Source organism: Myxine glutinosa, chromosome 4 (assembly GCF_964187855.1).
Source record: "Myxine glutinosa chromosome 4, kmMyxGlut1.1, whole genome shotgun sequence".
NCBI classification, from domain to species: Eukaryota; Metazoa; Chordata; class Myxini; order Myxiniformes; family Myxinidae; genus Myxine; species Myxine glutinosa.
Window position 1 is genome coordinate 130666522 of NC_136264.1, and position 18063 is coordinate 130684584.

At 45.0% G+C, this 18063-nt stretch overlaps 1 protein-coding gene across 1 annotated transcript in view; it reads left to right on the top strand.

Annotated features, from left to right (window-relative positions):
* The window catches only part of LOC137425206 (protocadherin Fat 1), a 93089-nt gene that overhangs the window by 42905 nt on the left and 32121 nt on the right, over positions 1–18063 (top strand). The window contains exons 6-10 of the mRNA XM_068113389.2: positions 2733–2943; positions 11511–11650; positions 11768–12043; positions 13375–13585; positions 13671–17735. Coding sequence (XP_067969490.2) covers positions 2733–2943; positions 11511–11650; positions 11768–12043; positions 13375–13585; positions 13671–17735 — 4903 coding nt within the window. The remainder of the gene's footprint in view (positions 1–2732; positions 2944–11510; positions 11651–11767; positions 12044–13374; positions 13586–13670; positions 17736–18063) is intronic.

Consider the following 18063-nt stretch of genomic DNA (forward strand, 5'->3'; position numbering starts at 1 on the left):
CGATCGCTGAATTAACGCCAGGGGGGTTGACTCACCCTGTCATCCTTCCGAGGTCGGCTAATTGAGTACCAGTTCACTGGTAATTCCCTGTTTGTCGTTAAAGGTGGAAAAAAGGGTTGGCGTCAGGAAGGGCATCCGGCCGTAAAACATTGCTTCAAAAAGGGGCCAAAACAAAAAAGAAAGAAAGAAAAAAAACAACAACAACCATGGTTCCCGAAAAAGGCCAACCCCCGCTTTGCGGGGAAAAATGGCCTCTAAAGGTGGTTTTTATCCATCTTCAAACTTAGTGTGTCTGCCATCATTCTTCTCCGAACCCAAAGGTGGGTGTGACTGAGTAAAAATATTGGATCTAAGAGTGACCATTCCACCATTGTGTTGTCATGACAATCCCAGTCGGTTCATTAATGGCCTTCAGGATGGGGAAATGGGCCTGCCCTGGTAATATCTGGCTTGGTCTATATACAACCCCAATCCTCATGATACATGTGTTGGGATTACCTCCACCACTGAAGGTGGACGGAGGTTGTGTCGGTGAACAGGTTATCTCAAAAAGTTATGGATGGATTTGTACAAAACTTGGTGGACAGGTTCGGTGTCTTCAGGTTTGACAAAGACCAATTGATTAGATTTTGGTGACATTCCAGATACGGTTTCGGAAACTAGAATTTTAATGTGATTCCTCACTATTGAGAGATGGGGTCAAAAACTATATACAGCACGATATCTCAAAAAGTTATGGACGGATTATGACAAAACCTGGTGGAGGAGGTGGGTAGGTGACAACAACAAGCCGATTACATTTTTGGTAAAGTACAGATGCATATCCGGCCTATCGGTGGGATACAAAACTTAAACAGTTCAGCCTGGTAGAGAAATGCGCTGCACCAAATGTCGTTGATCATGAATTCGGTGCAACTTGCGATGGGCATTAAAATTCCAGCTATGAAAATGCAATGTCGCCTCAATTCCCCCGAACCAATTATAATTTTAAGAAGCAACATGTTTCTTCATCGTGAGGAGCCAACGTTAAGCTGGAGCTCACATGATGAGACGGGAATGCAGCGGAAGCTGTCTTTGTTTGCACCCAACTGTGTAGTTCACCAACCAAAGGATAATAGAAGCTTTGCTTGATTTGCTACAATAATAATTATATAATCTAACAAAAGAATTGAATACAGCATTGAACATACACCTCCTAAGAATTGCATTGTATGATCCACCACGCGGTAACCCGGGTTGCCCCGTGATTTTTAATCATTTTACATAATTAATTAATCTATTTTAGGGGGAGTGTAACCCGGGTTCGCATGATCGGAAAATCCTTGATAGGAAAATTGTGACACAAAGGATTTTCCTATCACACGAACCCAGGTTGCACTCCCCGTAAAATCGATTAATTAATTATGTAAAATGATTAAAAATCACGGGGCAACCCGGGTTACCACCGCATGGTGGATCATATACTCATACATGACAGGGTGTCTGAAAAATAACTACCTATTTTTAACTTATCATTATTTGTTAACTAATAAAGATTTAACTCTTTCTTTTTTTTGCCATTTGATTCTTTTGTCAATACTATTTTTATGGCAATCTATCTATAATTCCAGTAATCTCTGTCTGTACGTTTGTCTGTGACCGCTGTTTCTCGACAACCACGGGTCCGATATACTTTTAACTTGCCAGGTATATTGCTGGGGACCCGAGGATGTGCCTTTTCAAGGTTTCATATTAATCGGACAATTACTTACCGAGCTATGTCCAAAAAACGATTCAACCAATCAGAGAGCAGCGAACGATCGCGTGTGCCGAACGTGGCGGGCACACTCTGCCTCGGATGGCACATTTGAGAGCGTATTCATTTATTTCACGTTTGCAAACTATGTTGGCGTTAAACTATGTTTTACAACTAATAAAACCGAATTTGCGATTCATTCGCTTTCCTGCGCGTTTGTGCACGCGATGGCGATTTCTTTACCAAACTCCGGAAGCCGTTCGCTTTGGACCAAACCATTGCATGTAAATAGAGGGGGGGGATTGTCACCACTCGCAAGCCGTTCGCTTTGGACCAAACCATTTCATGTAAATAGAGGGGGGGGGATATAATTTTAGATATAGATATAGTACGGGCATGCCCTAGTAATTTAAATTCCATCTAAACTCCTGCATTTCTCACACACTTTTTAATCTCTCTGATAGGTTCTCCACTGATTTTTCCAAGAAATGTCTTGGAATATTTCCAGGAACATTGTGGCTTTTGTTTTCAAGATCATCCAGAGTTTTCTTGTTTTGATTTGTGTCAAGCCACTTACTCGGGATGTCTCTATCATTGGTTTTGACTGATTTCAGGTGAACTTGTCCTGCACAACCGGCACGTTTGCTGGTGAACGTGATGATCGTGTACGTCATGATCCCACATTATAGTTTGAGCCATCTGGACTGGATTCCCAAAGAGGAGGCCGTTATATGCCCTAAACTAAACACAAAACAAATTCCAAATTCCTGCCTTCTCTACTGCTGGGAAGGCAATAGACAAGACGGATTTATGGAAAAAGGCCATGTATAAGCTTCTAGGTGCATGATTATGAGAAATCGTTATCGATATTCCCCCAAAAATTATTAGGAGATGGACGTGGTACAGCCACGCCACGTTTACAGTAAAAAATACCACTTGCCATGCAATAAACAGAGTGACGTTACATCTTGATTTCTCCTTCCTGTACTGTTTGCAGATCAAGGTGGTAGACAATGGAAGGCCTCAAAAGTTTGCAAAGGCCCGGCTGCACATGAAGTGGATGGCACGGCCTGCACTTCCAGCTGAGCCCCTGCGTTTTGACAAACCCAAAATTTCCCTGGTTGTACATGAAAGTGAAAGTATCGGCAGCGCACTGATGGAGCTGAAAAGTTCAGGTGGCGGCACATTCAAGTGGTACACCATTACCAGTACGTATACTTTGTTTTTGCATCCTCCGAAGGACTATGGTGTTGCATGCCATTAATCGGTTGTTAATGTTCTATTTCCGTTTCAATTATATTTGCCCTAGACAAGGTGGTGGCCTCTCCGTATTCCACCACCTCCTTTTTGGTCTTGCACCCTTTGCCCTCTCTTGACTCTGTCGCTTCCAGGTTTCTGTAGGGTGCACACGGCCTGCCAGTAACCCGAAACCCGTAACCCTCCGTGTTACACTCCCAAAATACAGGCGCACTACTCACCTACACTGATTTGTTCCACTTTTCTCTCACCTGTGGAACCAACTTCCCAGGTCTGTTCAGTCCCATGCTTCCCTCCAGGACTTCAACACAGCTGTTCACCACTAACTCAGGTCATCTCTTCCACCCCAAATGACCGCATTCCCAAGCACTCCCCTTTCCCAGATTATTGTGATTTTCCCCTCTCCGTCACCTCTTTTATTTTGTTAATCGTCGGTTGCTTTGTTCCTTTTCTATTTCATCCCCACCTTCCCCTTCCCCTTCTTGATGTGTTTCTGTCATCGTAATTCCCAGTTGAACGTCAGGCCAACCCCATAAGAAGGGGGCATTCAATTAGTCGTAGTAGCAGACATGGTGGTTTGATAATGTAAATTTATGAGGTTCATAATCCATGCCGAGGGAATATGTGACATAATAGGGTACATGGGGTATATACGGGTATATGGACCATAATAGTATCGGGTTCAGTTAGCGATGGTATTTTTGTTCAGAATGCACTCGGCGAGGTTATGCACTCTACGAGTGCCATTCTAGTTTGTTCAAGCATTTAAAATGCCATAAATTGAATCCACAGCCAACTTTTGGTTTGCTATAGAAATTGATGAAATATATGACGTGTGCACCCCAACAACCAGTAATGGTGTGTGCTGGTAGCCTAGAGGGACGCACACTCACTTCCGAACTGTCTAGCCTTGGTTCGATTCTCGGCCCAGCTATAAACTGAATCAGCAGTCATTCTAGTGATTTGCAAGCACATCGACGCATCAATGTGTGTGCCGTCCCTCTGATGGATGTAGAAATGGGCGTCCCATCTGCCGGAATTAGTTGGTGCACATTAAAGATCCCAGCCATGGATCCCGAAAAAGGCCAACCCCCGCTTTGCGGGGAACCCTGGTGTTGGGCTAGTGGCTAGGGTGCCGGCTTAGGATCCTAGGATCCTGGGTTCGAATCCCGGTCAATCGCTGAATTAACGCCAGGGGGGTTGACTCAGCCTGTCATCCTTCAGAGGTCGGCTAATTGAGTACCAGTTCACTGGTAATTCCCTGTTTGTCGTTAAAGGCGGCAAAAAGGGTTGGCGTCAGGAAGGGCATCCGGCCGTAAAACATTGCTTCAAAAAAGGGGACCAAAAAAACAACAACAACCACGGTTCCCGAAAAAGGCCAACCCCCGCTTTGCGGGGAAAAATGGCCTCTAAATGTGGTTATTACATTAAAGATCCCACAGTGTGTTCCGCAAAGAGTTCGTGCGCCATCGCCGGAATCCTGGCCAAATTTTAAATTCCTGCCCTAACCTACAGAGGGCATAGCTGCACCCTCAGCCAATGATGCTACTCACAGCCATGTAATGGAAGAAGTAGTAATGGTGTTTGTGTTAGCCACATGATGACCTCACGTGCCTTTGTGGAATTAAGGTGTGCCAAGGAAGGACTTTGTACGTCGGAGGATGTCCAGTCGGCGGCTGGTTTTGGAGGACAACTTTGAAATGTGGTTTGCCCAAGAAAGATCATGGCTGATAGTGAGACCCAGAAGTTTGATTAGCTGAACCTCCTCAAGAGCATTGTTAAGAATGTAGATGGGGGGTGGGGTGAGAGGGGAAAGGGGTTGCCAGACAGTCCTTTCGGAGAGAGATAATGAGATTTATCAGGATTGAAAAACTGGTCACTTGTGACCAGCTTAGGATTTTGTCAAGGTCTGAAAAGAGGGATGAAGCTGCAGCCTGCCTGTCTGAAAGATTAGGGATGTCACGATAGCAGGTGAAGTCATTAGCAAATACATAAAGGGGATTTTCCAGAAAGTCAGAGAGGTCATTGATGAAGATCAGGAAAAGGACTGGGCCCAGAACACTGCCTTGGGGGCACTATAGCCTTGACAGGGAGAGGAGATAAAGGGATTCTGTTGAGTGCCTGACGTTGGCTACGAGAGTAGAGTAAGTCAGAAAGCCATATATGGAGTTGGCATTGGATACCATAGGCAGAGAGTTTGGTGAGTAAGGGAGGATGCCAGACTGTATCAAAAGCTTGAGACATGTCCGGAGAGACGGCCTTGATCTCAGGTCTGACATTGAGGGCCTCCATCCATTGTTGGTTGAGTAAAAGCAGCATGTCCAAGGTAGAGTGACCAGGTCTGATTCTGAATTGGTGATCTGAGATGAGGTTGTTGGAGAATCGGAATGATTTCATATCAACTGTGATGATGACCTTGCTCATGGCTGGAGGTATGCTGATAGGTCTGTAGTTAAGGGGATCAATTTGTGCACCTTTTAGGTTATGTTTTCACCCCTGTCTGTCTGTCTGTCTGTCTGCTTGTCTGTGAACAGGATATCTCAAAAAGTTTTGGACGGATTCGGACGATACATGGTAGACAAGTTGGTTAGGTGACACGAACAAGCTGATTTGATTCTGGTTCAGGTCAGCATCCAGATCTGGCCTATCAGTGGGATACAAATAACGTAAACGATTCAGCCTCCTGGCAGAGGTATGTGTTCTACCAAGTGCCGTTCTAGTTATGTAATGCAGGGATGTTGGCTGATTTCCAAGCGGATTGAAGATGACCTCACGCAAATGACAGGGTGAAAAGGACAGAGGATGAAGAGCAACAGAGAAAGTTTTTATGACGAGTGAGCTGATGCCGTCCGGTTCAGTTGCAGAGTCAGAGTCGAGGGTTGAAAGAACGCTTTTCCCCATTCTCAGGTGCAAAAGGCACAGAGTCCAGGAGCAGTTGGGTACAACAGGAAAGGATGGGTTCTGAGTGTAAGGGGTTTGGGACACAGGATTTGGAAGCAAACACAGAATTGAGGCATTCAGTCTTGTCATGGAGAATCGAACAAACAGATGAACAGGAGGTGGGATCGGTGGGGAAGTCGCAGCCAGAGGTACTCCTGGGAATAGGAGGTGTAAGATCAGTACATGGATAGTGATAAATTGAGTTATTGATGTAAAGTGCAACTTCGCTGCTGGGGCATGGTTCAGGCCTATCAAATTAGAGGAGACAATAACCGGTGAGAGATGCTAATGAGTCAGGGATGTCTTGTGGGAGGAAGGATTCTGTTAAACAGATGATATCCGGTTTATTGGCAGCGGCCTGGATTGAGAGATCTGTCAGCTTAGAGCAGAGACCTCAGATGTTTGAGGGCCACACAGTTACTTATAGATGGGGGAGGAGGAGGCGTTGTTAGGGTGCAGGATGGGGGGAGGTTTTCTGGGGAAAGGTAAGGCTTTGGGGTGAGGGGGAAGGTTTGATTGTGTGGCTGAGGAAGAATGTTTGATTGTGCGGGGGTGCAGGGGAAGGTTTGATTGTGCGGGTTCAGGGGAAGGATTGATTGTGTTGGGTGGGGGAACGTTTGCGTGTGTGAGGTGTGGGGGAATGCTTGAGTGTGTGGTGCGCCTGTGATGGTTTGAGTGTGAGAGGTGTGGGGGAAGGTTTGTGTGGGGTGCGGTGGAAAGTTTGGGTGTGTGAGGGGAGCAGGGGAAGGTTTGAGAGGGTGGGTTGAGGAGAAAGCATTTAGGGGGTGGGGTGAGAGGGAAGCATTGAATGAGGTGGGGTGAAGCGGCTAATAACTACAAAGGGTGAAGGTGAGCCATATACTTCCACCATCATAGCGGGGATAAAGAACAAAATTCCTGAGCCTTATCCATGCATTATGTCATACTGCAGGCTCGACGTTTCTACGGCCAAGGTGCACAAGTCAACAATCAAAATATCTTCAGTTTTAACCTTGTTACATGCTGCAAGGAAAATGAAACATCCGTGATTGGTGTCTCCACACCTTAAATTGGGTTTGGTTACCCCATGCTTATAATCAGGTCCGATGATATTAACCTCTTTTTGGGCTTGGTGAACCCAACCTCTGTTTTGGGCTTGGTGACCCCAACCTCTGTATTGGGCTTGGTGAACCCAACCTCTGTTTTGGGATTGGTGAACCCAACCTCTGTTTTGGGCTTGATGAACCCAACCTCTGTTTTTTGGCTTGGTGACCCCAACCCGTGTTTTGGGCTTGGTGACCCCAACCTCTGTTTTGGGCTTGGTGAACCCAACCTCTGCTTTGGGGTTGGTGAACCCAACCTCTGTTTTGACTCGGTGACCCAACCTCTGTTTTGACTCGGTGACCCAACCTCTGTTTTGACTCGGTGACCCCAACCTCGGTTTTGACTCGGTGACCCCAACCTCTGTTTTGACTCGGTGACCCCAACCTCTGTTTTGACTCAGTGACCCCAACCTCTGTTTTGACTCGGTGACCCCAACCTCTGTTTTGACTCGGTGACCCCAACCTCTGTTTTGACTCGGTGACCCCAACCACTGTTTGGGCCCATTGACCCCAACCTCTATTTCGGCCCGGTGACCCCAGACTCTGTTTGGGCCCGGTGACGCCAACCTCAGTTGAGCTCGGTGACCTCAACCTCTGTTGGGGCTCGGTGACCCCAACCTCTGTTGGGGCTCAGTGACCCCGACTATTTGTTGTTCAGGCTCAGCAAACCCAACGTTTTGTTTTTCAGGCTGAATGACCTCAACTTTTGTTGTTCAGGCTCACTTTTTGTTGTTCGGGCTCGATGATCACAACCCTTTTTTGTTCAGCCTCGGCGACCCAACCTTTTTGTTTTTTGGGCTTGGCAACCCAAAACCTATAAAAGAGTCCATTAACACCCTTTGTGCCATTAAATGGATAGCTTGCTTCAGATTTGCAACACTTTGCTTGTGCAGAAACTATGTGATGGTATCTATTTGGATAACATTGTGATGCAACAAAGAGATGAGCACACTGATCATATGGTCATCGTTAACTGTAATCAGCCAGATGTGCTTTCCACGAGAACTTCCATATGCGATCCTATTACCAGCGACGATGACATTTTCCTATGGCATTAATTTCAGTCAATGTGAATTATCTCAAACTGCATTTTTGGAATGGAAACAAAACATTTGTACCAAAGTCCATGGATAAATGGCAAAAATAAAACAGATAAAACACCAGGTATATTGGAGAACGTGTCCCTACTTTCTTCAAAATGATGAGAAACTTGCTCTTGCGTTTTCTCTGAACATTTTATTCTTTGTGAGTGATAATTATTTTTCCTACTTAGCTCACTCAAGTGTAATTGTCTTTTGCAAGTTCCTGTAAATGCATTGGGCTTTGACTTTTTCAAAAGAGTGAAGTGAGATTCCAGCACAATGTGACTTGTCCCATTAAATACCTGAGATTCCAGCACAATGTGACTTGTCCCTTTAAATAAGTGAGATTCCAGCACAATGTGACTGTCCCTTTAAATAAGTGAGATTCCAGCACAAAGCGACTCGTCCCAATAAATAAGTGAGATTCCACCACAATGCGACTCATCCCAATAAATAAGTGAGATTCCACCACAATGCGACTCGTCCCTTTAAATAAGTGAGATTCCAGCACAATGCGACTCGTCCCAATAAATAAGTGAGATTCCACCACAATGCGACTCGTCCCTTTAAATAAGTGAGATTCCAGCACAATGTGACTCATCCCAATAAATAAGTGAGATTCCAGGACAATGCGACTCGTCCCAATAAATAAGTGAGATTCCAGCACAATGCGACTCGTCCCTTTAAATAAGTGAGATTCCAGCACAATGTGACTTGTCCCTTTAAATAAGTGAGATTCCAGCACAATGCGACTCGTCCCAATAAATAAGTGAGATTTCAGCACAATGTGACTCGTCCCTTTAAATAAGTGAGATTCCAGCACAATGCGACTCGTCCCAATAAATAAGTGAGATTCCACCACAATGCGACTCGTCCCTTAAAATAAGTGAGATTCCAGCACAATGCGACTCGTCCCAATAAATAAGTGAGATTCCACCACAATGCGACTCGTCTCTTTAAATAAGTGAGATTCAAGCACAATGCGACTCGTCCCAATAAATAAGTGAGATTCCAGCACAATGTGACTTGTCCCTTTAAATAAGGGAGATTCCAGCACAATGTGACTTGTCCCTTTAAATAAGTGAGATTCCAGCACAATGCGACTCGTCTTTTTAAATAAATGAGATTCCCGCACAATGTGATTGTCACTTTAAATAAGTGAGATTCCAGCACAATGCGACTCGTCCCTTTAAATAAGTGAGATTCCAGCACAATGTGACTTGTCCCTTTAAATAAGTGAGATTCCAGCACAATGTGACTGTCCCTTTAAATAAGTGAGATTCCAGCACAATGCGACTCGTCCCAATAAATAAGTGAGATTCCAGCACAATGTGACTTGTCCCTTTAAATAAGTGAGATTCCAGCACAATGTGACTTGTCCCTTTAAATAAGTGAGATTCCAGCACAATGCGACTCGTCTTTTTAAATAAATGAGATTCCCGCACAATGTGATTGTCACTTTAAATAAGTGAGATTCCAGCACAATGCGACTCGTCCCAATAAATAAGTGAGATTCCAGCACAATGCGACTCGTCTTTTTAAATAAATGAGATTCCCGCACAATGTGATTGTCCCTTTAAATAAGTGAGATTCCAGCAAAATGTGACTTGTCTCTTTAAATAAGTGAGATTCCAGCACAATGCGACTTGTCCTATTAAATAATTGAGATTCCAGCACAATGTGACGTCCCTTTAAATAAGTGAGATTCCAGCACAATGCGACTTGTCCCTTTAATTAAGTGAGATTCCAGCACAATGTGACTTGTCCCTTTAAATAAGTAAGATTCCAGCAAAATGTGAGTTGTCCTTTTAAATAAGTGAGATTCCAGCAAAATGTGACTTGTCCTTTTAAATAAGTGAGATTCCAGCAAAATGTGACTTGTCCGATTAAATCAGTGAGATTCCAGCACAATGTGACTTGTCCCTTTAAATAAGTGAGATTCCAGCAAAATGTGAGTTGTGCTTTTAAATAAGTGAGATTCCAGCAAAATCTGACTTGTCCTTTTAAGTGAGATGCCAGTGAAATGTGACTGCTCCCTTTGGCAGGATAGGGTTTCTTGTCCCTTTATGCACAGCGCCATGTCGAATGGGTTGCCTTGCATAGACAGGTTACTCCATATCATCGGTGAAGAAGGTTGGGGGTGGTTGCGGTGGGTGGTGATGTTAATGTGAATCTGAATACTATGGAATTTTTACAATCTCATTTTTATTGAAAACACCCGCAGTCACAGAAAATCCATTGGGCTTTGCCCATTCAGCCATATAACCAAAACGACTTGTATGGCATAGCTACAAAGGGAGAGGACACTTTTATGATCAAATAAACAGATTTTATACGAGTTGGGATTGGATGTTACAACAGATAATCTGTACGTCACAAAGGAAATACAAAAATGAAAACTTTATTTTCGATGTAAAAGACAAAAACATCTATGGTATAGAATGGCGCATGAGAATGCACTTTCCTGCAAGGGTTAATTATATTGTGGCCTATACTATGATCATTAATTACTAGTGTTTTTTTGTAAAACAGCTAAATCATTGTCTAAGTCCCGTGTACCTGTCGGGTTCACCTGGAATTTCTGGTTTGGATTTCTTCACTTGGCAAAGTTATATTTGGGGCCTTTTCCCTGAACACTTCATTCAGTTTGGAATTTTGCCTACGACTTGAGAGTCTGAATATGTCCGATTTCATCAGATCACGCAGCTACGCAGAGTTGAGCTCTGTTACTACTTTGATGGGAGGCCAGGTATTGTCGAATGAGGGAGTGTTGGACAGCACAGTTGGTTTGGTGCTTGCCTTTGAGCTGTCTGGTCTTGTAATTGTTTCACTGTGGAGTCGAATCCGACTCAAAGTGCCATGCTGCCATGGGGTGCTGCATCCTCGGCGCGTACCATCGTTTGGATGATGTGAGCCTGCCGTTGCATCTATTGTGATGCCGTGAACCTAAAGGTCGCACGGTATCTCTTGAAAAGAGTAGGCCTTTGTGTAACAGCTGTCTTGCTAAACCCCCTGCTTTTAGATTAAATAGAAGAGAATGCGGGCTGGCAGGATGCCCTATTCGTATGCGCACTCACCTCTGAGCTGTCTAACCTGGATTTGAATCTCGACCCAGCTATTAACTGCCACCCTGGTGTTACACATACAGGGTGAGGCATTAATGTGTGCATTGTCCCTCAGATGATTGCATGCGGGTTGTTTGATGGTATTGAAAATGGTGAATGTTTGAAACCAGGATTTTGTGCTTTAAGTGGATGACGTTTGGACGGGGTTAGGGAAGGCTTGAAGATGGAGGGAGTGTGGGTTGGTAAGGTACTTGATGGAGAGCAAAATGTACTGAAGTGTGTAGTTAGTAGCTTGTGGTGATTGTGCTAGCTGGTGATTGGCAATGCCTGTTTGTATGTGCCTGGACAGGAGGAAATGAGGCCTGCCAATTTGATGTGCACCGAGAGAGCGGCATGTTGATAATTGCCAAGGGCCTCGATGCCGAAAGTCTGAATCGTTATAACCTGAGCGTGGAAGTGACCGACGGTTTAAGCACAGCAACAGTGCAGGTGGATTGTGCACATCTTACTTTGTTTTCATTTGTTTTTGCTCCGACCTCCATGCCCTCTGAAATGTATCTCTGTTCCTAAATGATTCTACAACCCCATGCTCCAATTATTGTGCAGGTTCATATTCAGTTGAGTGATTACAACGACAATCGTGCGGAGTTCTCGCAAAAGCTGTACAAGGCCGTTATCTCTGAGGCTGTACCGACTGGCACCAAGGTCTTGCAGATTGCTGCACGAGACCCAGACAGAAATGCCCGACTCATTTTCACCATATATTCAAGCTTGAGTCTTGAAAGTAGTGGGCTCTTTCATCTTCATGCAGGAACCGGAGTTTTGCGGACTGCCAGCTCGCTGGTCCACATAGCTCAACGGGAGCACATTCTTACAGTCATGGTAGGTGGAGTACAAGTTGTTTTTTTTCTCTGGGTGTGTGTGTGTGTGTGTGTGTGTGTGTGTGTGTGTGTGTGTGTGTGTGTGTGTGTGTGTGTGTGTGTGTGTATGTGTGTGTGTGTGTGTGTGTGTTAGTGTTTTTTTGTCCCCCGTCGCACCGCGGAGCGAAAGGGGGACTATGGTTTTCCCCTCCGGCCGTGTGTCCGTGCGTGCGGGCGTGCGTGCGTACGTGCATGCGTGCGTAAGCGAAGGACTGCATTCGAATTTGGTGTGTGGGTGCAACCCACGTCAAAATCCAAGATGGCCGCCACCATGTATGTCTGATGCCATGTATGTCTGAACCTTGTGAGTGGAATATCTTGAAAAATAAGCGAAGTACCAACTTCTAATCTGGTGTGTGGGTGTATCTAGGCACAAGGAAGACCCCTATTGAAAATTGGGTCGCCACGTCAAAATCCAAGATGGCCGCCGCCATGTATGTCTGAACCTTGTGAGCGGAATATCTTGAAAAATAAGCGATGTACCAACTTCTAATCTGGTGTGTGGGTGTATCTTGGCACAAGGAAGAAAGCTATTGAAAATTGGGTCGCCACGTCAAAATCCAAGATGGCCGCCACCATATATATGTCTGAACCTTGTGAGCAAAATATCTTGAAAAATGAGCGAAGTACCAACGTCTAATCTGGTGTGTGGGTGTATCTGGGCATAAGGAAGAATGCTATTGAAAATTGGGTCGCCAGGTCAAAATCCAAGATGTCCACCACCATGTATGTCTGAACCTTGTGAGCGGAATATCTTGAAAAATAAGCGAAGTACCAACTTCTAATCTGGTGTGTGGGTGTATCTAGGCGTAAGGAAGAACCCCATAGAAAATTGGGTCGGCACGTCAAAATCCAAGATGGCCGCCACCATATATATGTCTGAACCTTGTGAGCGAAATATCTTGAAAAATAAACGAACTACTAACTTCTAATCTGGTGTGTGGGTGTATCTACGCATAAGGAAGAACGCTATTGAAAATTGGTTCGCCACGTAAAAATCCAAGATGGCCACCGCCATGTATGTCTGAACCTTGTGAGCGGAATATCTTGAAAAATAAGCGAAGTACCAACTTCTAATCTCGTGTGTGGGTGTATCTGGGCATAAGGAAGAACGCTATTGAAAATTGGGTCGCCACGTCAAAATCCAAGATGGCCGCCTCCATGTATGTCTGAACCTTGTGAGTGAAATATATCACAGCATGTTTTCTGCGTCTTCCACTTTGTCAACTCACATCACTTCCCTGACGGGGGACCTAGGCATAACGCTTGTTTTTTTTACTTGTTCTTGGACAGGTGCGGGATCAGGGTGTACACGCAAAACGGAACTTAGTTCGTGTCATAGTTCAGGTTGTGGATTCCAATGACCATGCTCCCAAGTTTCTTCAATCCTTGTACGAACGTCAAGTTTTCGAGTCTGCAGCATTGGGGTCTGCAGTCTTGCAAGTAACAGCGACTGACAAAGACAAGGGTGCAAATGCAGAGATCAGTTACTCAATTAAATCTGGCAAGTCTACAACACTTCCAAACCTGTTATTAATGTGGTTATACATTGATTGCTTCCTAACTAATATTTTTCCTTTCTTCCTCAGGAAACGGGAGTGGCCATTTTGCCATTGACCCTTTGCTGGGAACTATTAGCGTCACGAAACAGCTTGATTCCTTTGTTGCATCACACTATGGTCTCGTTGTTAAAGCTACGGACAGAGGCTCCCCATCGTTGAGCTCCGAGACAAATGTTCATATTGAGGTCACCGTATCTGACAATGCCTCTCCACGATTTGCCTCACCGAAGTACTCCGCAACTATCAGTGAATCTGCCGGCCTGGGGGCCTCTGTTTGTTTGCTATCTGCAACCAGCCGGTCGTCTGTGATATACGTGATTGCAACCGGAAACATTGGACAAGTTTTTGATCTGAACCCCAGCACAGGCTTTCTCACAACCAAAAAGCCTTTGGATTATGAAGAGATGTCATCATACATCCTCACTGTCAAAGCGATAAACATGGCCGGCCAATCAAATGATGTGCCAGTCTCGGTGCATGTGATAGATGCCAATGATCACGCACCTGTATTCAAACAGCATGAATATTCAGGACTCGTCAGTGAGATAGCTCTTCCAGGAAGTGTACTTCTGGATGATAAAGGCCTTCCTCTTGTCGTTCGAGCCTCAGATGCGGACACGAACAGGAATTCTGTAGTTTTCCACCACATTGTTGAACCCTCAGCCCGGAAGTTCTTTAACATTCACCTGACCACTGGAACAATCAGGCTGGCAAAGAGCCTGGACCATGAGATGCAGTCAATATACCACTTTAATGTGAGGGCACACGACAATGGAAACCCTCGTAGGTCGGCAGAAAAATTGGCCCATGTGACGGTGCATGTCATAGACATCAATGACTGCCGCCCAATGTTTGCTCAATCATCTTATACTGCAAGGCTGCTTTTCCCAACTTACAAAGGTGTGGAGGTCCTTGGAGTGTCTGCCATTGACAGGGATGTCGGCTCACATTTAGCGTACTCCATCACTGGTGGAAACATTGGGACTAAGTTTGCGATTAATGCAGAAAATGGCGTCATAACTGTTAACAGCACATCAGAACTTGCTCGCCGCTATGAAATAGCGGTAAATGTTACAGATGGAAAGTTTTCTGAGAATACAACAGTTACAATTATCACAAAGCAAAATTCAAATAGTGGCCTCGCTTTCAGGCAAAGTTTATATTATGGTTCTGTTTTAGAGAATTCCACACAACGTCAGGTGGTAGCATTAATATTGGCAGTCGGTACGCAACCAAATGAGCCTCTTGTTTACCGTGTGTTGAACCCAGAGAGAAGGTTTGAAATAGGGAGGACATCTGGAGCACTAAGGACAACTGGAGTTCCTTTTGATAGGGAAGAGAAGGACTTCTACAGTGTTGTTGTGGAGGTGAGAAGCTTGCAGAACGCCGAACGTGTTGCCAACATATTGGTCCAAGTCGACATACAAGACGCGAACGACAACACTCCAGTTTTTGTTGGGCTTCCTTATTATGCCATCATTGGAAGCAACAGCAAAATAGGGGCGTTCATTAAAAAAATCCAAGTCACTGACCAGGACGTCGGACGCAATGGAGAGGTGTTCTTCAGTTTAGATTACGACTATGGCCATTTTGAGATTGACGCTAATGCTGGAAACATTACCTTGACAAAGCCATTCTTGAACAGCGAAAGCCTAAAGGAGTTTGTGCTGCATGTTATTGCAACAGATGCAGGAAATAGTCCATTGTCTGCTATGGCTGAAGTTCGGGTGATACTTGCAAATGGAAAAACACCAATGTTTGAAAATCCTTTCCTATCAGCGCATGTCGACGAGGACGTGCAGATGCACACACCTGTGTTGAATATTCAAGCGCACAATCCCAGTGGTAACCGCCTCGTCTACTTTCTTGCCAATGGAAGCGAGAATCATGGTTTCTCCGTGGACTTAAACACAGGGGTACTGAGCATCTCCAACAAGCTAGACAACGAGGAACGCTCGCGACAGCAGTTATTGCTCTGTGCTGCGGATTTGATTACAGGGGTGCATGCTGAAATGGCCGTCGACATTTGGATCGATGATGTAAATGATAATGTGCCTAGATTCTTGCAGAACTCATACAGCGCCGTGCTGTCAGAGGCCGTCGGTGTCGGAACGTCGGTTTTCACAGTCACTGCGACGGATGTTGATTCTGGAAGCAACGGTGCAGTTTTGTATGATGTAGAAGATGAGAACGGACAGAATACGGAGTGGTTTACCATTGACCCCAACAGTGGACTTGTTCTTACAGCACAACAGCTTGACAGGGAGAAGATAGCCATTCATCGGTTTTATGTGAAAGCGACAGATGGCGGCTCACCTGCCCTCACAAGCAAGGTTCCCGTAACCATAACTTTGCAAGACTTTAATGATAACCCTCCACATTTTGACAGGCCACTGTACCAGGAGTCTCTTAGTGAGCTGGCAACCAGAGGACATTTTGTAACCAGAGTTGTTGGTTATGATGAGGACATTTCTAATTCTGATAAACTCACATATATGATCATTTCCGGTAACGAAGATTCTTACTTTGGTCTTGACAGCAAAACAGGAGTGATTCGGGTTGCTAGCTTCCATCGGCAATCAATGCATCCATCCTACACTTTGAACGTATCCGTCTCCGATGGCGTTTACGTAAGTACGACGGAGGTTGACATCAAGATCCTTCATGAAGATTTACACAGTCCGGTATTTTCTCAATATGTTTATGTCGTAGAATTTTCCGAAAACACTCCTGTGGGTACGATTGTGACAGAAGTGACAGTTGGTGATGAAGATGAAGGTTATTATGGGGAAGTGGAATTTTTGATCATTGGTGATTCTGCCTCCTCGAGGTTCTCCGTGGACTCTGATGGCCGAATTGTATCTTCAGAAGAGCTTGACAGAGAAGACTCTTTTGGGAGGGTGATTGATATACACATAATGGCGAAGGACAGGGGTGGAAGAGTCGCTTTCTGTTTGGTTAAAGTGATTCTGACAGATGAAAACGACAACGCGCCACGGTTTATGGCTACGGAATATCAAGCGAGCATTCCTGCAGATGCTGTCAAAGGCACTTTTGTGGTGAAGATCAATGCAGAAGATGCAGATGAAGGCACCAATGCTGACATAGTTTATTCAATTCACGAAGAGATGTCCAATTACATTGACAGGAGGTTTGCGATTGACGAAGACACTGGTGTGATATCAGTTGCTGGCGACTTGGCAGACATGGAGAAAAAAGTTGTTTCTTTCTTTGTGAAGGCAACGGATAAAGGGATCCACGCTCAGCAATCTACCGTCCCTGTGTCCATCATCGTATTGCCGAGTGGAAGCCTGCTTCCTGCATTTGACGAAAGTTTATATTCCTTTACGATCTCCGAGGATCATCCTGTAGGGACTATGTTTGGCAGTGTTCATGCCTCCAGTGCACATCAGCTAAGTTACAGCCTAGTGAGGGGCAGTACAATTGAGAGTAACAAGGATGGAAACTTTTTCATTGACACAAAGTCTGGCCAACTTTTGCTAACAAAACCAGTTGACTTTGAAATAACAAAGTGGTACCAGTTCATCGTCGTTGCTACGTCTGACTCAGATGCCACCGCCCTTGTAGAGGTTTCAGTTAGAGTCGAGGATTCGAATGACAACGCCCCCGTATTTGAGTCCAGTTTTTACGAGGGCTTTGTGATGGAAAACCTCCCATCTGGAATCAGCATTGTCCAGCTGAAAGCAAAAGATGTCGATGCCGGAGCAAACGGCCAAGTGCTGTATTCGCTGGATCATGGCACAGAATCGGGAGGAAATGACGTCGCACAGATTTTCACACTCGACGCTGAAACTGGCTGGTTGACGACACGCGTGTCGTTAGATCGAGAGGCACATGCTAAATATCAGTTCAATGTCGTGGCAAAAGACCTGGGCCACAAAGCCAAGTTGACAACTTCGGTAGTGTTAGTTACCGTGATGGATGCAAACGACCAGCCACCACAATTTTCTGCGGAAGTGTACAAGGGTACGGTTTGGGAAGATGCACAAGTGGGTGATGTGGTGGCTATCTTGAGCATACACGATGCTGACTCTGCAAGCCATAACAGTCAGGCAACACTGCACCTGGAAGGTACGTACATATTCCTGGTGTGATGGGAGGGTGGTTTGCTTCCTTGAAAATATGGTATATTTTGACCACCCCCACCACATAAAACCAAATGTATGTTCCATACCTACCACTTCCCTTCTCTCCGCTTACTACTCTCTCCTCCCAAACTTTTCCTTTCTTAACCAACTACTCCAACACTCCCCGAACCTACACTCCCTTTATCTCCTCTGCAGTTATTCATTGTCTTCATTGAAAAAAAATCTAGTTCTTAATGAGAATTCTAGCTCCTCCCTCCACCCCATACCCCACCTCCAGTCATGCATAGATGCCACCTTACCTGAAATCTAAG